This window comes from Elgaria multicarinata, chromosome 3 (assembly GCF_023053635.1).
Source record: "Elgaria multicarinata webbii isolate HBS135686 ecotype San Diego chromosome 3, rElgMul1.1.pri, whole genome shotgun sequence".
Taxonomy (NCBI): Eukaryota; Metazoa; Chordata; class Lepidosauria; order Squamata; family Anguidae; genus Elgaria; species Elgaria multicarinata.
The window spans coordinates 57,839,606-57,862,526 of NC_086173.1; the positions used below are offsets into that span (position 1 = coordinate 57,839,606).

The following is a 22,921-nucleotide window of genomic DNA, read 5'->3' on the forward strand; positions in this document are numbered from 1 at the left end:
ATCCAACACTCTTGCCACTACACCACACTGACCTGTTTGGTATCAAGATATATAGAAACGTGCATATATAGGAGGGCTGTGGAAAAAGGAGCTCTTTACAAGCAGAAAAATCCCCACTGACTCCAAATCAAAGAATGTTTGGCAGCATTGTATGCAGAAACCTGTGGAACCTTAGTCTGGGACTTCCATATGCCATTTCTATATGCTGAATTGGTATGGCAAAGGTGTAACTTTGGCTATACAGTAGTATTTAGTATTTAGCACTCGGAAGTTCTTATCTTGTGCTGAATATTTGTTATAGTGCTTTTATGCTGATCAATAAATGTTTTCACCATAGAATGTTATCTACAATGTAATAATATTAGTATTACTGATTGCTGGCTTGAGCTGTGACCCTGTGTGTGAATAAAGGTGTACAAGTCCCACAGAATTAGTGGCCCATATTGGCACAGAATTGGGCTCTTCGTTGTTTTCAGAAAATTTCTTTTTGTTTTCCAGTCTGCACTTTGATTGAAAAGTTATCACTTTCAAAAATGCCATTTAGAGAAGATCCCATAATTGGTAGGTTATGTTTCTGATGTTTTGAATTTATCCCATCTGTCTGTTAAAGATTATAACTTTATTCAAATGCACAGACCTGTTAATTTCATTTGGCAAGAGTATGGCTCGTGTAGAAATCCTTCTTTCCTATTTGCAGATGCTGATATGCCTCTAATTGACCCACGACTTTTGCTTATTACCTCCTGCTGTTGCTGGTGTCATGATACTATAACTGTGTTTGGCATATTCTGTTAAATACTGCCTCTGAAACACTTACCGTAATCTGATTCCCCCCCCCCCCCTTGAACTTTTAAATGTGTAAAGATGTGCTTTTAAATTGGAGAGATCAGTAACAGTTTTTAATAGTACAATTTGGAACTATTAATGCATTAAAAAGTTGTAGATTGCTGATTTTTTTGTTTTCTTTCCCTCCAGATGGATGGCAGTGTCTGATAAATGACAGTTTACGAAGTCTCCATCTTGTTTCAAGCAATGCCAGACAGCAAATAAAAGTACATTTACTTTATCTGTAATGTTGCTTATTTTAAAATTTAAAATTTCAAAAGTAAAAATTTCTGTTATATTTCCATGTGGTAGAAATTGCTAACATTTGCAAAAGGACAGGAATTGTGAGAGATTGCCTTTGTTTTATTTATGAAATAATTAATGTTATATTTCCAATAAGTACATTGATATCACTTTAATTAAATCCGGGGTGTAAACTCAATTCAAATTGCTCTAACTTTTGAACTCTGGGTTAAATCCAATATTCTGTTTAGAATACACTCATTGAAATGACTGGAACTTAAATGAGTATGACAAGTTCTATTCCTTTCAGTGGATCTGATCTCTGTAGGACTAACATTGGATTTTACCCTCTTTTTGGAACTGAAAAGGCTTGTGATAGAGACTCTATATCCAAGCCATAGGAGATTATTAAACAAAGCAGGTTTTTAAATCACAAGAGTTTTGGCCAAGACTTTTAAAACTTGGACAAAGAGCAAAAATCCAGTTGATATTTTCTGTAAACTTACTGCCTGATGACATGTGTACAGAGTTATAATCTTCCTTGTATATTATTATTATTTATTTATTTATTTATTTATTTATTTATATAGCACCATCAATGTACATGGTGCTGTAAGAGTAAAACAGTAAACAGCAAGACCCTGCCGCATAGGCTTACAATCTAATAAAATCATAGTAAAACAATAAGGAAGGGAAGAGAATGCAAACAGGTACAGGGTAGGGTAAGCAGGCACAGGGTAGGGTAAAACTAACAGTAGAAAGTAACAGTAGAAGTCTGCACAACATCAAGTTTTAAAAGCTTTAGGAAAAAGAAAAGTTTTTAGTTGAGCTTTAAAAGCTGCGGTTGAACTTGTAGTTCTCAAATGTTCTGGAAGAGCGTTCCAGGCGTAAGGGGCAGCAGACGAAAATGGACGAAGCCGAGCAAGGGAAGTAGAGGCCCTTGGGCAGGCGAGAAACATGGCATCAGAGGAGCGAAGAGCACGAGCGGGGCAATAGTGTGAGATGAGAGAGGAGAGATAGGAAGGAGCTAGACCGTGAAAAGCTTTGAAGGTTAACAGGAGAAGTTTATATTGGATTCTGAAGGGAATTGGAAGCCAATGAAGAGATTTCAGAAGCGGAGTAACATGGTCAGAGCGGCGAGCCAAGAAGATGATCTTTGCGGCAGAGTGGTGAACAGAAACCAACGGACTGATGTGAGAAGAAGGAAGGCCAGAGAGAAGAAGGTTGCAGTAGTCCAACCGTGAAATAACCAGTGCATGAACAAGCGTCTTGGCAGAAGAGACAGACAAAAATGATCGAATCCTGGCAATATTATACAGGAAAAATCGACAAGATTTAGCTACTGCCTCAATATGAGGAATAAAGGAGAGCGAGGAGTCGAAGATAAAGCCAAGGCTACGAGCTTCCTTGACCGGAGTAAGCGTAACATCATTGACAGTAAGAGAGAATGAGAGATGAGGAGAAGGTTTAGGAGGAAAAACAAGCAATTCAGTCTTTGCCATGTTAAGTTTCAAGCGACGATGAAGCAGCCAAGCTGAGATATCTGAAAGACATGCCGAGATACGATCGTGAACATCAGGAGAAAGTTCCGGAGATGACAGATATAGTTGTGTATCATCGGCGTACAGATGATATTGGAGGCCATGAGATTGAATAAGCTTGCCCAAGGGCAACATGTATAAGCAAAACAACAACGGGCCAAGCACTGAGCCTTGCGGAACCCCTACTGAAAGGGGAAAGGAGGAAGACGAGCTGCCATTAGTCAACACGCTGAAAGAGCGACCCGCTAGATAGGAGGCAAACCAGTTATAGACAGAGCCACAAAATCCAAGGTCATGAAGGGAATCTAAGAGAAGATCATGATCAACCGTGTCAAAGGCTGCAGTTAGATCAAGGAGAATAAGAACAGAATAATGGCCTTTAGACTTGGCAGTACTATCGTTTTCTCAATTTAAATGAATATAATGATAGTTCCTTCTTTTCCTGTACTGCTGGGGTAAAAAGAAGCTCCAACAAGCTGCCAGTAATACAACCACACCCAAACCTAATGAACCTTGCTCAGAACTCCATGTCCTTTATGGGCTACTCTGAGGGAGGATCATCATGTGGGTATACGCTCATGCTTAAAGCCTAATGTGAATGTCAGCAACTATTATGGTTGTTGCATTTAATGGTATGGAAGGCATTCTGTAAGCAGTGTATTTGTGTCAAACTGTGTTAAATTGGAACAAATTATTGATTGAGCATGATTAATTTAGACTCCAACTTAAATCTACTGAGATGCAATTCAATGCTATTGATTTGGAGTCATTAAAGTGACTCCAAATTATAAATAAATCACTGTTAGTTGTGGTATCTTCAACTCCTTGTATTGAATAGAGAATATAGATCCAGGATAGTTTGTAATTTAGTGTTGTTCAAACAGCATGGCCTGCCTGTAGTTTCTAAATAGCAACAGTCGCCACCTGCAGATGGTTTGACAAGCCCTACTCATATTAAGGGCCAACCCACATGATCCCTGTACTTCTGGCAGGCATATTTTTTTTTCCTAAAGTGTATGGAAACTCCCTCTCCAGGATGAATGGGTTATCTGACATGGGCATGGCAGTTCTATGAATGAGCCCTAAGTATATTACAGTGATATTTTAGGGTGATATTTATATTGTACTATTAAGAAAACTCCATACATTGGGTTTTCTTACAACAGAATGTTTTGCTTCTTTAGAGTGCAATGGAAATAAATATTATTTATGTTAAGTCTTGCTTTTCTTTTAGGAATCAGCAATCTCTGCATTAGCTGCTCTTTGTAATGTATATTACTGCATTGAAGAAGGAGCAAATCCAGCTCAGCAAGGTAGTGATTCAGAAAGTGTGTTTCTGTCTTCATTAAGGGATAACGTATGATGATCTGGTTAGCTAAAAAATTCTAGCAGAAGCAAAATTAGCCTAAACCAAATCAACATCTTAGTGGTTTGCAGCTTCTCAGGGCCAGCCCAGCTATGTAGGCTTTTAAGATGCACTTAATTAGAGGTGACAGCAGTTAACATGCATTGCTTGTTTCTTCTGGAGAAATGCCTTGGAGAAATGAAAGAATTCTGATTTGCACATGTATGGGACAATGTTGTTTGTAATGTCCCTAGTAAATTATCACTCCCAATTGCCAGTTGAATTAAAGCAGTGTTTATGTGAGGACAGCAGTGTTTAGGTGAGCACTTCTCAATCAGCTTCCTTCACTCTCTTTTAAACTTTGTAGACAAGATGAGACTTTTAAATAGTCATGCTGAGCTATTTAAGACATTCCTGTAAATATTTAAATGTACCAAATAAGAGATCTAGTCTAGACACAGATTTAATAAAACTATAATCCATGGGAAGAGATCAGAAAGATCATGGCTTTTTATATATAAAACACAGGGAGGCATGATCCATAAACCAGCAAACGTCAGCAGCTAGATAAGACTCAGGGACAGCCTGTTGTGCACTTCATGTAAGTGCCACCTTTCTTCCTGCTGGAACACAACAGGAGTGGTGGGTGGAGGTGCGAATTGGAGGAAGGTAAACTTGGTTAGAGTGAGATTGTAGTATTCAAAGCACTGTCTTCTAATTGGAAGAATTCACAGTCCTCAAATTTGGAAGGATTTAACCCTCCACCAACTAATAAATGGATCTACCTCCCAGACAAGAAGAATAGCAGATATGCTTGTCTCTTGGATGTAGGCATGATAGCTCAGCTGCAGAGCTTGATACTGTGAGATTTGGCCATAGACTGAAGACCTGACTTATACCATCAAAGTGCAGGCTTCTCCATGGAAATGCTCAGATTAGTCATAATTATATCTTTTGTGATAGTTAATCATCGTTCCAGGTATAATTTCATGCTCTCTGTTGCATGCAGTTTCAGCTTTGTTTTTCCTTAATTCATTTCAGTGTTCTTTCTTCAAAGTGTTTGCTTTAGCTTGTAGCCATTAATTCTGTTAAATTAACATTGTAGACTTTGTGCATTGTATCATGTTATCAAGTTTACATTCTCAAGAGTGCCTGCCATCCTATGCTCCCATAGGCGTTGTTGTCTACTTATCAAGACATAGCCCCTGGTTAGTTTTCTGCCACCTTTTAATTTTGTGCCTTGTGCTAACAACATCTTTGAAATTAAAATCAGTGTTGGTGCAACTTTATTATTGAGGGTGTTCTCACAAAACATTAAAGCAAGAATAGGGTAGGGATGCTTGAGGAATCCATTCTTTCCGAATACCAATGCAAATTGACCTGATATACAATTCCTGGACTAATGTACGGATCACGGCACCATTACCCTTCAGATTTTGTACGTTTTTGAACTTTACGATGCATTTCTCAGCTCAAAAATGTACCAAAATGCATATTTTAGGATAAAATAATTTGGAACTTCATACTTCGAGAGGGAAGTATGCCTCCACTCATACGATGTCTTGCCAACAAGAGCCAGGTAGGCGGGGGAGGAATGGCAGAGGCTTTTAGTCTCATCTTCCTCCTTTGCATTGATTTCTGCTAGATGGGCCACTGAGAGGCTTTTGAGTTCAGCAGATCTTCAGCCTCTCCTCTCCCTGTCCCACCCACTGGCACACCCCTTCCCTCCCTCTCCTGCCTCTTCTCATGAACACTCTCTGGTGAGGAGCCACTGTGGAGCTTTCCATGTGGCTGGGAGGGAAAGTGAGGGAGGTCATCCATAATCAGATGTCCTTTGAGGCTGGAGCTCTGTCTCTGGACTTGGAGGAGGGGATCAGCAGTATCCTATGGTGCTCCACATGCTGTCTGTTGCTTCAGGCCTCTTGTTATAGAATTGTCTAAAATATCTGTATCTATTCTCATCTGTTATCAAAGAGAGCCTCGCTAAGGGTGGGAGTACTCAAAGGAAACCTGCTTGAGCTACTCTTTGTGTAATTAAGAGCTGCTTGTTGACTCACATGACCAATAAATATGCAATGTCTTCCTTAAATGGGACATAGGACCCCTATCTGCACCCAGCCAGGGTTGCCCAGTTGCTGCCACATGCAGGATCACAGGCCACCTATAGGTAGGCAGTGGTACATAAAATACTCTGGTTCTGAGCATGGCTGTGGCAGAAATGACTGGAGTGCCATGGGCATGGAGCTGACATGGCCAGCATGATTTCAGTGATCATGTGAATCTGCTATCAGACAGAATAAAAATGCAACAGTCCCATGATGTTTTTTTAAACTAAAGTAGATACCCCTGTGACTGTGAGTAGATACCCACTCTCTCCTGCTCTACTTCTTCATTCCAATTTTCTGTGTTAAAGGCTCATAGGAAACTCATTTTCTGATGCAGCCACATTACTTAAGATATCTGCAACACTGAACATTAGATTTATGATTTATGATTAAAGACAGATTTTCCTCCAACACATTATTTATAGGGAGAGGCTGTTAAGAAAGTGCTGGTCCAGTAAAGCAAACTACTTAATTCTCTTTCAGAAAGAAGGAAGCAAAAGTATTTAAGTATGCTGTGTACCTAGAATTGTTTTGCTTGTATTTTGAGCAAATATGTGTGGAGTTATGCCCATTAATACTTTAGAGTACATGTTGAAATGCACTAGTCAAAGGATATCACTCAGAAGAAAAATATTGAGTACATCTTGTTGAGTACATTGTTTTGGTTCAGTGACAAAAGCTTGCCATAGTAAAACTTTTGAATGAATTAGAGCAGAACCATTGTATAAACAAAATTTACAATACTTGGAAATCAACATTTTCTCTCTTTCTGGGAATAATTTAATTATATGCAAGTGTTTGAGAGCTCTGAAGCTACCCATCCTCCCCTCTCCCGTTCTGCCATATTCTAATTAATGATGCTATAACTGTTGTATTTTTCTAGATGAGCTGGTGAAGCAGTACATTTCAGGCCTTCAAAGCCGTGAGGAAATGACTCGATGTGGCTTTTCACTAGCCTTGGGTGCCCTTCCTAAATTTCTTTTAAAGGGCAAGCTCCAGGAGGTGAGTTAGAATGCAGCCCTTAGTCTGGATGGTTAACAGTTTTGCAAGTGTTTGTAGGAATATTTTGAATTAAATTTGATTGCTTCATTCAGCGTATGATAATGGATCATGCTCCTATTGGTGTGTTTTACGACGAGATCTCTATCATGTTTCCTTGATTTCCATTGACAATTAAGATTACCTATCTTTGAAGGGGTAAGGGGGCATCCACATCTTACTTTTGTATGCGGATAACACACATAAATACATTTAGCTGATGGGCAGACATTACATAAATAATCGGCAGTGGGAAACCATTGCCATCCAGGATGGTAAAAGTAGTTTCCCCTTCTAACTTATTGTTCTCCAGCAACAACCTTGTATTATAAATAGGGATTCTTCATGGTGGCTTGCTCTTTCATTTTTTGTTTCTTTCCCTATGGTAAGGGAAATAAGGAAAAAATTAAATATATATTTTCAATCTTTTATGTATAGTTACATATTCAAATCTCAGATGTGTCAGTAGAAGATAAAATAATATTTTGAAGCAAATTATATTACATGTAGCCAGCTGTTGCAAGTGCACAGGAAACAGATGAAAAAATTCACATAGCATTGTACATGCTTAGAAGAAGTGAAGGACTAAATCAGGGATGAGAAACATTTTTCAGTCTGAAGGTGGAATTACACTTCTGAGAAATTCTTGGGGGCCACAGGCAAAAGTGGGCAGGGCTAAAATCCAACCCCTTCCCACTTCCACTGGGCAGTATCCTGTTGTGTCTATGCAGCTGTGTGAGAGACTACTTGCGCAATGCGGATTTTGTGGTTTTACCAGCAACGCAAAATGACTGGAAATGCTCATTTCTGGAATGGGACAGGTCAGCAGAACTTGCAAAAGAGTACTCCGCTGACCTGTCTCGATCTGGAAGCAGGACTTTCCACTCATTTCAGGGTTACTTTTAGAACTATGAAATCCCAGTTGTGCAAGCGGTTGCTCCCCTTGGTGCAAAAGGATCAGTGGAAGTGCAGAAGCAGTACAGGATACTGTCCATTGGTACCACTTTATGGTAGGAAGTATGTCTATCCAGAAGTAAGCATGAGCAGCATGTCTACTCACAAGTAAGCAGGACATGTCTCTGGATGTCCACTCAGAAGCAAGTAGGAAGAATCACTCAGTGGTGCTTTCCAAATACCAAGCCCCTCCATATTTACTAAGAAGAATGAGCATCTTATCTATTTGCAAGTAAGCAGGGCAAGCTTGTGTATGACTACTCAGAAGTAAGCAGGACAAGCTTCTGAAGGACAATGTTCAGAAGGAAGCACATATCCATGGGCATATTGGTTCCCTCAAGCACCATGTTGGAGACCCCAGAATGAGATAATCTCTGTATCATAAGCTTGTTGAACAGATTATAAATTTTGGCTGGAACTAGATAATTTTGCTGCAGACACATTTGCATCCTATGTGCAAAGTAAGTGTGTGTGTGTGTTGAATTTTTCTCAAAGTCATCATTTTTCTTCTGTGACCCTTCCTCCCAGCCACTTTACCTTCCATGGTTTTTCAGATACCACTTCACAATCAAGCTTAATACAATACTAGTATACTATGTTTTTTTTCCGTTTCCCTCCTCCAGGTTTTAGAAGGTCTGAAGAGAGTCACTTTCATTTCCCCTGAAGGTGTGAGTTTTGCTGAGTCCAGACGAGATGGCTTAAAAGCCATCGCAGAGTATGTTCAACCATTTCTTTTATGTATGCTTTATTTTTCCCTGTAAAATATGAAGGCCATTAAGGAAAAAAAGTTAACTTTTATTTACAACATTTGTATGTCACTCTACATCTAGATGGGTAAATGGTAAGAGATAAAATGAACAAAAGAATGAAATATGATATTAAAATTATTCTCTAAAAAAACAGAGTGCCAATAAAACTGAGGCTGGTCAACCAAGGAAGGCATCATGTAAAAGAGCTGTTTTCAGGAGGTGCCGAAAACACGGTAGTGTTGGTGCCTTCCTGACCTCCAGACACATGGAGTTCCATAGTAAAGGGGCCACCATACTGAAGGCTCTTCTCTGGGCGGACTCCATTCGGGCCATAGGTCCATGTGGAGCCACCAAGTGCATGCCCTCTGATGACCTCAGTGATTGGGCAGGTTAGTAAGGGAGAAGGCTCATATCCTGGTCCCAAGTTGTTTAACCTGGCCTGGTAGCAAATAAGCAATTAGTGCAATTCCCTCAATAGGAGTTGAAAGCTGAAAAGGGGAAGCTCCCAATAACAGCTGAGCTGCTGTGTTCTGCACCAACTCCAAGCTGTATCTTTCCAGTGGGATTTTTGCCTAGGTAGTTGCATTTGTAGAGTCATGATTTTGAAGCAAATAAATGGTGTTTTTAAGTTTAACTGCAGTTTTCGTATCCTCTTTGAACAGTGCAATATTTTGAGTTCTCCCAAGATAATTCATCAGTGTTTATGAGGTGGTGATCTTCATGTGGAGCAGATCTTCATTGTTTTGAGAGCAAGCTAGATACATTGCGTTTGAATAATCAAAATGCCTGTATCAGAAAGATAAACCTTATAGTTGTGTAGTTTGGAGTAGTAGAAATCAAAAATTAATTCCATTTGCATTATATTGTTTTGTTTCAATATCTAGGCATCTCTTGCATTTATTTATGTAAATATTTGCTGTTGAAGTTGCATGCCTAGATTTTACCTCATCTTACTCTTTCATCACATATACCTTTCCTGTCCTGCTAAGGTGCCAGAGAGCTTTCCTGCATCATTCCCTTGCATAAACATCTCTGCTTTAACCAGTTTTTCCCACCCCTTTCTTGTATAATTGTGACCCTTTTTAAGGAGGTAGAATAACTGAAAACAGGAATGTGATGTAACTATCAACACACTCGTGAACTTTGACTTATTCAGAGATGGCAGAAGTTTACATGGGTTATGTAAGACATTGCTGTAAATGAGCTCTGCATTATAAAAACATGTAAAGTAACGTGGAATATTTATAATGTGAATGGATATTGGGTATTTTAGGATCTGTAAGGGATATTGAATCATAAATTCTGGCAGCATAACCCAGGTGTTCTACTCCCTACACCACCATGGCATCTTGAAAGCAGATACAACTGTTTGATCTATGTGCTACTGTACTACAATATCACCACTAAAGCTATCCAAAGGGGGAATACCATAGTTTTCAGCCCAGTAAGGTATATATCAGATGACGTGAGGAGTCAGTAAGGTACCAAATTTCTATATAACATAGCTATCAATGGGATCGTTCATCTTCCCCTCTTCCCATTGGCCAAAAATTAATTCCTCAGAACAAAGTTTGTAATATAAATGGACAATGATACATATTTGCAGACTCAGGTCACTCACTTCCAGCAGCACATGGTTTTAGAATAATATCAATACAGGATACATTTCCTATCAATTTTGATTAATGGACATCGATATTGGTACTTTTCATAACCGTGATTAGCAGAGTTCTGTTTCCTGTTAATGCACAAATGTTATGTATGCTAAGATTATATGGATATATAAGTCATTTTGTTTACACATACATTATTCCTGCAGGGTTTGTTTGACAGTTGGGGTGAGAGGAGAAGGATCACCAACTGAATTTGTGTGCAGAAATAATGTTGCACAGATATACAACATATTGCTGGATGGTCTGAATGATTACACAACAGACAGTCGAGGTGATGTTGGAGCATGGTAAGATATTTGGTCTTGATTAAGTCCTACTTCTTTGTTCTGCAGTGCAGGGCAACAAGAGAATAAGATTTAGAGAAGAGCCCAGTAAAGATCACAAGGAGTGGTGTTGCATTAATACAATTGCACTAGGACATTGCACTTCTGAAGTGGTGTAGGATGGTGGAGCTGAGCTAGGGAACAGAGAACTTGCAGGGCACTCGCCCCGCGAGTTTGCCAAGCCCTGCTTGTCTAGTCCTGTTCCGGGTAGCTGGGCTTGCCAGGTGCTTGGGAAGCTGAACAAGCCTCCCAAGCCCTGGGCAAAATGCACTTTCTGGGGCCTCCGGAAAGTACACAATTCCCCTGGCATGCCATTAGCGTGGCTGGGGGAGCAGCGGATTTTCCAGAGGTCCGAGAAAGCGTGCTCTGACTTCTCCCCACCTATGCTAATTGGGGGCCCTGTTCAGTGCATGGATGGGGGGAGGCAAAGTGTGTGTTCCGGGGCCTCCAGTAAGTACGCAATTCCCCCGGCCACGCTAATGAGGAAAAGGCAAAGGGCGCAGGTTAGGGTGGAACCGCTCCCGCCTGCTCTGAAAGGCTCGAGAGCAGTCGGGTGTGGGCCAGGCCTTGTGCTGAGGGCCAGATGCAGGGGCATCCGCTGCCCTCGCAAGGCCAGGCAGGTTTTCACCCCAATACTTAGCTGAGCTTTGCAGAAACAATGACTGAGAAAAAGGCTCAGAGAGTAGTAAAATTGGTGAAATAAAACGAAATCATATCCATGTCAAGAGGTCAGCAGCACCCCTGCCACTGTTGTAGTCTTGTAGCAATAAGGCTTGGGTATTCACTCAGAAACATTAAAACCAAGTGCTTGTAGACCAAATAGCTGCAACAGAACACACAAAGAGATTCACAGGTAGTAATACTGATGCCTTATACAGTAATGCAATTGAACAGTACTATAGACCACCTGGATAATATCTCGATTTTCACAGATAGCAAGAACATTTGAGAACTACAAGTTCAATCGCAGCTTTTAAAGCTCAGCTAAAAACTTTTCTTTTTCCTAAAGCTTTTAAAACTTGACTTTGTTCTGACTTTTATATTGTTAGTTTTACCCTACCCTGTGCCTGTTTGCATTCTCTTCCCCTCCTTATTGTTTTATTATGATTTTATTAGAATGTAAGCCTATGCGGCAGGGTCTTGCTATTTATTGTTTTGCTCTGTACAGCACCATGTACATTGATGGTGCTATATAAATAATAATAATAATAATAATAAATAACAATAGAGACAGGACAGTGAACATTCATACAAAATAAAAGGTTTGTACAAAACATGTCAGGTAATCAGAGATTGCAGACCTTTCTACCACTGGATTGGCAGAAGTTGCTGACATCTCAATATATGTAGTGGTTTGAGGGCTTCTGGTAACTGTACTGGATGTTGGGTAAATGCCATTCTTTCTTTTTCTTTTTTGGTGTGTATCTCAATTAATCATACCTCTCCCTTGAAGGATAGGTTGGGTGCTTTACTGTCACATTTCGGTGATTGGACAGTAGAGGGTGTAGTTGTATCAACAGCTAGAGCTCTCTTGTCTTTTCATAATTGTTGCTACCTCTTACAAGTTTTAGTGCATTTATTTTAAAGTGCAAATGATTTGTTACTATCTCGACTATCTGTAAACCCCAAAATGTTAATCTGACATGAGTTTATTTAATATACAACCCTCTCTCTCAAGATTTTATCGTTCATAGCCAATGGATATCACAATACAAACACAAAGCACACAAGTATAAAACAAAGGAACATTTGATACAATATAACAAAAATACAATAAAATGATCAGTCTTTAGAACATTCCTTCTGTTTAACCCCCTTAGGATTTCACAGTGGTATGGTTTAGAAACCCCCTCCCTCCCTAAAAATTAACAAAATGTCAAGCTAATTAAGTAATTTTGCATGAGAATTCTAGTTGGTTGATAAGTGAAAGTTGCTTATTTCAGGTTGTCCTGTGTATCTTTAAACCGGTGTATTTTTAAAATAATTATTTTCAAAAAAATGTTGTATGTTCATGTATTAAAGAAACTTTAGTGGGGTGAGTGGGGAGAGTTCAGTGTACAATATTATAATAATAATAATAATAATAATAATAATAATAATAATAATAATAATAATATGTATTTTATTTATTTATTTAAAACATTTATATCCTGCCCTATATCAATAAGATCTCAGGGCGGCATAAAGATTAAAGCATATAGTATAAAACAGTAAATATAAACAGCTAAAAACAAATTAAACCATAAAACAAGTTAAAACCATATATAATTTAAAAGCAGTAAAACTATTAAAACAGTTAAAACAATGTGCCAACTTAGTGAATTCAACCATTAAAAGCTTTGTTAAAAAGCCATGTTTTCACTTGGTGCTGGAATAAAATCAGTGTTGGTGCCAGTCAGGCCTCCAAGGGGAAGGCATTCCAAAGTCCAACATACACCTTGAGAAACCAATCAAAATTGAAGAAGATTGCACACCATGTAATAAACATACACTGAGAAAATTATTAGAGGCCAAACTAGGAATGACATCAGGAGATCCGTCCATGGTTGGCTCTCCCTCCTGGGTTTGTTTGGGTGGGGGGAAGAAGTAAATTTAGTGTGGGGTACCACAAATCAGATTGGGGCTGTTTCATTGAAGGGATTTAATATCCCTTCCCTGTGCTGTCTTACTAATTAAAATTGTCCTCGCCACCAGCCGCTGTTGATAGCAGCTTTGGATGGAGGAGCTATTTATTTATTTATAACATTTGTATACTGCTCCACATCTAGACAGATTCCAGAGCAGTGAACAACAAAAGATAAAATGAACAAAAGATAAAAATGAACATGATATAAAAAATATTCTTTAAAAAACAGTGTGAGGGTGATCAACCAAGAAAAGCTTCCTGGGAAAGAGCTGTTTTCAGGAGATGCCAAAAATAATGCAGTGCTGGCACTTGCCTGACGTACAGAGGCAGGGAGTTCAGTAAGAAGGGGGCCATCACACGGAGCGCTGTTCTCCAGGTGGACGCCAGTCAGGCCATAGTTCCATGTGGAACCACCAGGCGCACGCCCTCAGACAACCTCAGTGACCAGGCAAGTTGGTAAGGAAGAAGGTGCTCTCTCAGGTATTCTGGTCGCAAGTTGTTTGGGGCTTCGTACACTAGTTCCTAAACCTGGCCTGGTAGTGAAAAGTACAGTTCCCTCAGCAAAGGAGTTGAATGCTGAAAGGGGCAGCTCCCATTCTGCACTAGCACCAACTTCTGGAGCTAGTTTGTTTCCTCTGCCACACATATGTTGAGCTGCATTTATCTTTCGTAGCATGGGGGTAGAGGAATGCAGGAAATCTGATCACGGATGCATAACATCATCAGTGCAAAACATCACTTTTGTCCTAGAATGTATATGTAACCTCAGAAAGGTGTATGTCATGCAAAAGTGTGTGTTTAGGCTTATGATATGACATATGGTATGTTTTACACCTATGACTGTGAACACCACACAGTATTATTCATTTATTGCATTTTTATGCCACCCAATAGCCGAAGCTCTCTGGGCAGTTCACGAAAATTAAAACCATAAAGTACAATTTTAAATATAAAACTTAAACCACAATATAAAGACACCATATAAAGTACAACCAGAATAAAACCAAGCAGCAATGCAGAGATTTAAAATACATATTTAAAATAGCACAGTTAAAAGACTAAGATGGCAAAATGTTAAAATACTGGGAAAATAAAAAAAAAGTCTTCACTTGGTGTTGAAAAGAGTATAATGTGCCAGGCAAATCTCTGTAGGAAACTCATTCTGCAGCTAGGGTGCCACAGGACAAAAGGCCCTCCTCCTGGTAGCCACCTTCCTCACTTCCTTTGGCAGGGTCTCATGGAGAAGGAAACTTGAACCCTCATCTTTGAAACCCAAATGCTTTGTGTTGTGAACTCAGGGGATGAATGTGACTGGCTATAGTCACCATCTGCCAGACTCGGAACAAGCCATCATAATTACCTCAGGGCCAAAGGGGATGAAGAGCAATTTCACTCCCTTTTGTCTCCAAGCCAGTCTCAGGACTGGGTGAGGAGAAATTAAAGTAGACCGATGTAATTTCCTGACAATGCTTGGATCCTGCACAAGCTTCCCCCATGGTTCTTTTGCCCATTAGTTGAAGAATTTACTGCCGAGTGTGGTGGAGGCCATACTTTAAAAATAAATAGCACTACTTGAAGTGTGTCTTCTCAATTACAAAGGTCCCAAGAAGTGTAGGAAAGAATCGAACTTTGTGTGTGTGTGTTGGAGGATTCGTGGGAAAGCTAACCGACTGTATTTTCCATATGCAAACTTAACATTCCTTTTGACAGGTTGTTTGCTGGGACTTGTCCAAACTGTCTACAGGTGTTAAATATGAGTATCTTAATATAAGATCCCATATGAAAAGAGGAAAAAGTATTCTTTGATGAAAGGTTGCCTAATTGCTATGGTGCAATTTATGTATTTTTCCTCAGTAGTCTAATTTTCAACTGAGGTACTTACATGTCCACTGATTATAAGAGTTCATATGCATTCACTTCCTTTTGACCATGGAAAAAGTACAAATATACAAAGGGCATTTTACTGTGGTAAAACACAGGTGGATTTCTTGGGAATGAGTTATGTAACTGTCTTGGAAAGGAACACATTGCTCTGAGGCATCTAGTGTAACAGTATTTCAAAGGAAGCGCTCACCAGATTTTTTTTAAAATGCCCTCATTAACCCATTAAAAGGGACCCTTTTCTTGTTGTTCTGTACATATTTCTGAGCATGTTTGTAGTCCTTGCTGTGTCTTTCAGCATCTGGAATAATTAATCTTGACTGTTCTCATTGTCATCAAAGCTGATTGGAATTTTCCCTTTAATGCCCTTTGAACGCTTCTTGGAAGCACAGAAGCAATTCCATCTATATACCAGGTTTTACCTTAAATATGTTAACAAAAAGGGCTTTAATATGTATGATGCCAAAACCAAACCCTCAGCTGGACGCTGAGTCACAACTTGGCTAAAGCTGCCCTCCTCTTGACTTGGAACAAACAGCCCATAGGGCCCTTTAGACTAGTTCAAAGGAGTGCTTTCGCTGCTGGCACCCTATTCCAATGCAAAAAAGTCTTGGACTTTTAGGGTGGCATGATGGAGAGGCAGGGGATTCTCATGGTTGAATTGGAGAGAGGGTACTCTGTGATTCACCTATATTGGTCCTTCTCCTAGGGATTTATATTCTGCGCAGGTCAGCGTAGTTACTATTATTTCACCAGGAGGCTTGTAGTTTTCAGGATTACTTCTCTAGTGAGATCAGAGAGGAAATATTCTGGGCCACCTTATGTGTGTTTCAAGTGAAAACAGATTGTCTGGCCCACATATTTCTACATCAGGTGCTTTAAAACATTCTCACAGAAATTCCTTAAGGCTGTAATTCTATACACACTTACATGTGAGTGTCATTGAACTCATTGGACTTGTTCAGACAACACGCTAAGCCATTGTTAGGCTGCTAACCCTTTTGCAGCAAATGGTTAGTGAGAGTGTATAAATCATTGTTATGTAGCCACCATGGTTAGGAATGGTTTGCACGAAATGCTAAGTCATGTTTATATGGTGTGATGGCATGGGATGCTGCAACCTTTTTTTGTGAACCGCCCAGAGAGTGACCATATTAAAATAAATAACCTCCCTGGGTTGTATCCAATTCTGACTTTACATTAGTAGAAAGTGCTTCTGCTCACACAAGTTGGGTCACCCAATTTTTGCTAACCTCTCTGCAGTGTTCTGCATTGTCCCATTCTCTCCTAAAGGACACCTAAACCTTCAGGAGCAGCTTTGGCAGGTTGACAAGAGGATTAAGGGGTAGAGGGGATTGCTGAAAAGTAGATACCCTGTCTTGGGTGGGTACAAGTGTCTTCTGCCAAGCCCAAATCTGTATATGATACATGTTTTAATTATTATTATTCATAAGTGTCAGCAAAAACAATGAATTTAATTTATTTATTTATTAAAAATACATTTGTTTGAGAGGATACTAATCTAAAACCTTGCTATTGCTACTTTGCTGCCACCAGATGTCATTTCTAGCACAGAGCATTAGGTGCATTTTTCCATATGGGACTAGAAACTAACAACTTGATTTGTATGATTATTTCAACAGGGTGAGAGAAGCTGCTATGACCAGCTTGATGGAAGTGACTCTGTTATTAACACGGACTGAGCCAGAGTTAATCGACGCAAATGTGTACGTAGTTTGCAAACAGTTTGCTGCATTGTTAGGTGATCAGCCATTTCGGGACAAGTCTCCTTCAGTCATACCTCCTACTGGTGGAATTCAGTTACCCCCATCACTACTGTTAGTGAAAGAACTCAAGCAGAACCTGTCTTGCTTTTGTTGTGAACACAAGGCATGCAGATTGTTGTTTCAGATTACCCTTCATTCTTAAATGGTTTACATCAATAGCTATTTCTGCTTAAAATAGATAATTATGCCTTTTCTGATAAATATAGAATTTATTTTATTTTGAAAACATTGTAAGCCATCTCTCCAAACGCTCAAAACATAACAATCAACTATCAACAAAAATACAGTATAATAGCCTGGTTCAGACAACATGTTAAACCATGCTGCTTAACCACAAAATGGTTAAGGGAATGTGGTTAAGCAGCATGGTTTAGCATGTTGTCTGAACCAGGCCAATAAAAGGATTAAAAGAATATCTTAAAAACACTGCTAGAAAAAATTGTAAGGAAGTGTCAGTACAGTACTGCCTAGCATGTAAAAAGTCAACCTGAATAAAAGTGCTTCACATGTCTTCCTGGAAGGCAGGAGAGAGAAACGCTGTCTAACCACCCCTGATCAAATATTCCATAGTCTTGGGGCAAAATAAAAGTACTACTTCTTTGCACAGCTGTTCTTATACCCTTTGCTGAAGGAATTCTTAGCTAGAAGATTATAATGTGGGTGGGGAGGAACCATATAATAAGAGGTGCTTTCTTAAGATATGCAGCTCATAATGAATGAGTTTTCTGTATATTAAATTTCAGGTCCAAGCGGATTATGTGCTGTGTGGCTCAACAATCAGCTGAAAAAATTGACCGTTTTCGAGCCCATGCAGGATCTGTGTTCCTTACACTTCTGTACTTTGACAGTCCTCCAGTCCCACACATACCCCACCGAGAAGACTTAGAGAGGATATTTCCAAGGTAACCAGTGCTTGTGGTGTCAGATAGGGTTGTCCAAAACATGAAAATCTCTCTCATTTGAACATTCTGTATTTAAAGAGAGTATTTTATTCTGACTAAGTAGGATTAGGCTTTTCTGATTTATAGTGGGTATGTTTATCGGAAGAAACAGGCATTAAAATGTTTGTGCTCTTGAATTCATAGATTATTTATTATAAGGTTTAAGTTTGTGAGATTTTCCATCTTTGATGTTTCTCCTAATCCGGTAACCTGTCTTCAAACAGAGTATGGGTATCAGCAGTTTCAAAGGAAATGAAAATGTGTGGCAGTTGGTTATTGTTATACCAAAATCTAAGGGGTAAACTACAGCTTATATGCAAACGCATGTAACAGCAGTCTGACAGCCTGTTTTGAATGGACAAACTGCCTCCAGTGGGTGTGAGATTAGTAGTCGCAATTTCTGTTTCACTGCTCCAAATTGCTTCCCAATAGATTCCCCACCACACCCTTGGGTAGGGAGGACTTTAAAATGTGCATTTGTGTGTGAAATATAATTCAGTCCTCACTAAATGATGTAAGAAAGTCTTCGTGAGTGTAATGTAACCTGGCATCTCAAGCATTATTTATCCTGTATTTTAATTTAAACCTTTAATACATTGACTTATGCGTTATAAACCGTATTTAAAATATATTCTACTGTATGACAAAGAGCATTTCTGAATTTTGTGTTCAATTTTCAGCTTTGATTTCAATGGCTATCTATTTGAAAAAATTGTTGAGATTTCAGAGCTTAGAAACAGTTTTAGCACAATAAACAATCACAGAGGAAACAATTATCCATATGTTACCTGCTTCCTATTGTCCTTGCTTTAGAAGGACCATTCTCTCTCTCTGTTGTTCACAGGTCAGAGGCAGTAACTTTCAACTGGAATGCACCATCACAAGCCTTTCCCAGAATCACACAGCTTTTGGGTTTAGCATCATATTGCTATCACGTTCTAACAGGTCTGACTGTGTCTGTTGGTGGATTAACAGAATCAACGGTAAGTGAATAAAAACACATTTGTTTGATAAGGCAGCGTTTGTTATTACTTTTAGGTACAGAATGAATATCTGTGATGTATCAGTTCAGGTTGACTGTCAGTTTTTGGAAGCAAGTTGGTGATGTTTAGAAATACAAAGACTATGAATTGGGGTATGAATATGTGGGAGTGAGGGGTTTGCACTGTTTAGTATAGCTGAAGCCTTGTTAAAGAGCCAGTGTGTTGTAGTGGTTAGAATGCTGGACTGGGACTCAGGAGATCCGGGTTCTAGCCCCTACTCAGTCATGAATTTCACTGGGTGACTTTGGGTCAATCACTGACTCATCCTAATCTACCTCACAGGGTTGTTGTGAGGATAAAAATGGAGGAGTATCATGTACGATGCCCTGGACTCTTGGAGGAAAGACAGGATATAAATGTAATAAATAAATAAAAGGCCAGTTTGCGTCCCTGTTGATCTCCATAAAGCAATTTTACCACTTCACTACATGCCTCCTTTGTTTCATCCTATTGTGCTGTAGCACAGCTCCTTCCCCCACAGCATGAGAAACCTCAAGCCACACGAGAAAAGCTCACAGAGCACCTCCTCCCTAAGACAGCACCACCCTTCCTGGAAACTGGGGCTAGGCTGGTATGGGGAGGTCTGCAACATTTAATTACATACATAGTGATAGAAATGGCCATATGCGCCTTTGTTTCTTTGCAAGTTCGCTTATGCCCTGTTTGTGACAAGGCTCCAAATCCAAGTGGGTAGCTGGACCACTACTTGGAGATTCTTTTTCTCTGGCTATTTGGAGAATGTTTCTGATTATGTAGAGGATAGTAACAAGCTTAAAAACTAATATGGTGTGCTAACTGTACTTCAGTAGCAAAACATTTCAACAGCACATTGCACACAATGTGGCAATGTGCTTGCTGCTGTATTTTTATAATTTGCTGTTCCTGGCTGTCTCTGAAATAGAAATCAACTTTAGAAATTTTTCTTAGTTCTATCCCTTATAATTTGATTTCTGACAGTCACAATAATGTGACTTGTAGATCTCTGAAAAGGATACATTTTGCATCAGTAATACTTGATGGTTTTATAAACTAATCAGAATCCTTTGGTCATTGGTTATGTAGTATTCCTGATGTCCTACTCATTGTCCTTTTTCTAGTCCATACACAAATGGCTGTTGATGGTACTGGAACTCAGCTCGATTGCAAAGTCTTGCTGTCCTTGCAGCCTGTTGAAGTCTAGGCATATATTTTCGAGGTTCTCCCCCACTCCCCACCCCAATACTATTTGTACATTGTACTGCAACTTGGCATTGGGGTTGAGCTGCATGTCTGGGGGAATGCCTATAACTTTCTAGTCCTGCTCCCAGAACTCCTTAGAATTAGTTGAATTATAGTTGTAATAATTTCCGAACTGTGCGCCCTCAGAGAAGTGCTAGTTTCCTTGCCCATATTTGATATGTGCAAAGCTTTGCATTGTGCAGCTGCACGGTCTTGAACACTATGATGGCTTTGTAGGCCCCTTCCAACTCTGCTATTCTATGATTCTATACTCACACAAGTATTCATTAAGTCTCATGTGAAGAAACTGAGACTGAATGATCCAATCGATGTAAAGACGAAGTAGAATTACCTGACCCCACTAGAGACTAATTGAAGGAAGGCAAGGCCAAAGCAGCAAATCATTCAGACACTCAGTGAACAGCCTAATTTGTGGGTGGTGTGTATTTTGGGGTCACCCGAGCATTTTAATTATTTAATGAATTGACATTAGAGGCACACTAGCAGTTCTCTCATGGCACACAGTTTGGAAATTACTGGATTAAACTAAACTATTAAGAATATTCTAAGGAGGTCCGTAGAGTGCTAAGAATTCAAGACAGTATTTTTGAAATCAGAGCAGAAGGTTCTTCTCTTAAACAAACATGCAGAGCCAATAATAAGCATGGGAGCTGGAAGCAATCAAACTGTTTACACTTTTCAAAACAAAGTGCAACAAATTTTGAAAAAAAATCAATAGGAAAATATTGGGAAAGAGCCTCAGTTTGACCTCTTCAAGAAATTCAAGGCTATTTTTCTGTCTGAAAATTTGGTAGGAGACAGTCTCATATTTAAATCCATTAAATTTTAACTGCAAGTCATTATGAAACTCCGCAAGAGTTTGGCAACATGTACTGTATATTTTAAGCTTTTCACAAATATGAAAAATACAGAGTACAAAGTGCCAGCAGCCTGATGCTATGGTCTTTTATACAAAGCAAAAAGTACCATTATCAGGTAAAAGGATTCTGATTTTAATAAATTAATTAAGTCTCATGCGAAGACTCATGGAATTCACTGCAAAAGGATTTGGTGCTGGCCATTAGTTTAGAAGGTTTTAATGAATGCAGGATTAGACAAATTCATGGAGAATAAGTCTTATCGAAGGCTGTTATCATAATAGCTATATGAAAGCTCTCTGGTGATGAGGCTCTATTGTCTTCTGACATTACACAATATTAAAATAACTTTAGGACTAAGAAAATGTGCTGAAATTATTAGTTCTTCTTCGTGGTCTCTGTGCATCACACATATGGGCTCTGCACCTGCGCGGAGCTACTATCGGGAAAACGTCTAAAGCTGAGTTTTGGCGGGAACCCTCCCCCACTCTCCATTGTGCATGCCTGGGAGGGTTCCCGCCCTTTTTCCCCAGTTCTCCTTCGACTGCCTCACGGCTACATCGTCGGGCACTTCAAAACGTTATAATCATTAGCTGAGCATCTTTTTTCTTCAACTTTTACTTAATTCTTCTTTCCTTAGTCTTTATTCACTATTTTTTCCTTAAATTTTATTTATTTATTTGTAGATAGTAGACTGTTAGCGATCGCTGATCATGGTTTTTTTCCAACTTGCATGGCCTTGAGGGCCCCCTTTCGAAAATGCGCTCGTTGCAGCAGTAAATTGCCTCCATCGGACGGCCATAACCTCTGCTTGCTGTGTCTTGGAGAAGGACACAAAGTTGACTCTTGTACTAATTGCCAAGCCTTTTCAAGGCAAGAAAAAACCGAGCCGATCGGCTAAAAGCTGAGCTTTGGAGGAAGGCTTTAGAAGCTGTCCCATCAACATCAATGGCTTTTACTTCCTCGGCAATGGTCAGATCTCCAACTCCGCCCCTGGCATCGGCATCGAGAGAGACCCCTCTTACACCAGGGAAGGAACTGACCACTTCGCTAGCAAAAAAACTAGCGAAAAATCCCCAGGCAAACAAAGCCCCTGAGGCACAAAAGAAAAAGAGAAAGAAGATTTCTCAATCTCCCACGCAAGCAACGTCGGTACCGACAGTTCCAGAATAAACTGTATCGCCTATACCAGCAAGGCAATCAACATCGGTACCGACGCCTCCCTCGCCATCGATACCGAGAGCCACCATACCGACGCTCTCGACATCGGAGGGAGAAATAAGGGACTTTTCCTCAGGCCGACAGCCTAGGAGCCTAAGCCCTGCTGTGAGCCCCACGCCAAGCTCGCTGCCGGCGCCAGCGGCAATAACACAAGTCCTTCAGCAACGTCCACATTGATGTCAGTCTTCAGACTCTATTCGATCTAGAGCACGCTCATGGGAGCAGCGCTACGCTGACCATTATTATCGGCATCGTTCACAATCCCCGTTATCTGATTGGGATAGACGCTCTGATTGGTTGTCGCCACCGAGACCATCTCACCACTGGGTAGAACAACACCGATACAGAGACCCATATTATGAATATCGGTACACACCGCCTCCACATCTACCACCACCATCGAGGTCTGTGCAAGAGCATGTATTTCTACCTCCACAACCACCAGTTGTGCAATGATCAATACCGAGACAGGAGCAGATCCCTACTTTGATACCGACAACGAGGCAAGAACGGGAGACCAGACCACAGCC

The 22,921-nt window shown here is 39.9% G+C and overlaps 1 protein-coding gene across 3 annotated transcripts in view; it reads left to right on the forward strand.

Annotated features, from left to right (window-relative positions):
- TBCD (tubulin folding cofactor D) overlaps window positions 1-22,921 on the forward strand; it is a 166,201-nt gene that overhangs the window by 125,965 nt on the left and 17,315 nt on the right. For all 3 annotated transcript variants that reach the window (XM_063120403.1, XM_063120405.1, XM_063120404.1), the window contains 9 exons: window positions 499-561; window positions 976-1,052; window positions 3,844-3,922; window positions 6,943-7,061; window positions 8,675-8,766; window positions 10,620-10,760; window positions 16,947-17,030; window positions 17,834-17,992; window positions 18,876-19,014. In XM_063120403.1, coding sequence (XP_062976473.1) covers window positions 499-561; window positions 976-1,052; window positions 3,844-3,922; window positions 6,943-7,061; window positions 8,675-8,766; window positions 10,620-10,760; window positions 16,947-17,030; window positions 17,834-17,992; window positions 18,876-19,014 — 953 coding nt within the window. The remainder of the gene's footprint in view (window positions 1-498; window positions 562-975; window positions 1,053-3,843; window positions 3,923-6,942; window positions 7,062-8,674; window positions 8,767-10,619; window positions 10,761-16,946; window positions 17,031-17,833; window positions 17,993-18,875; window positions 19,015-22,921) is intronic.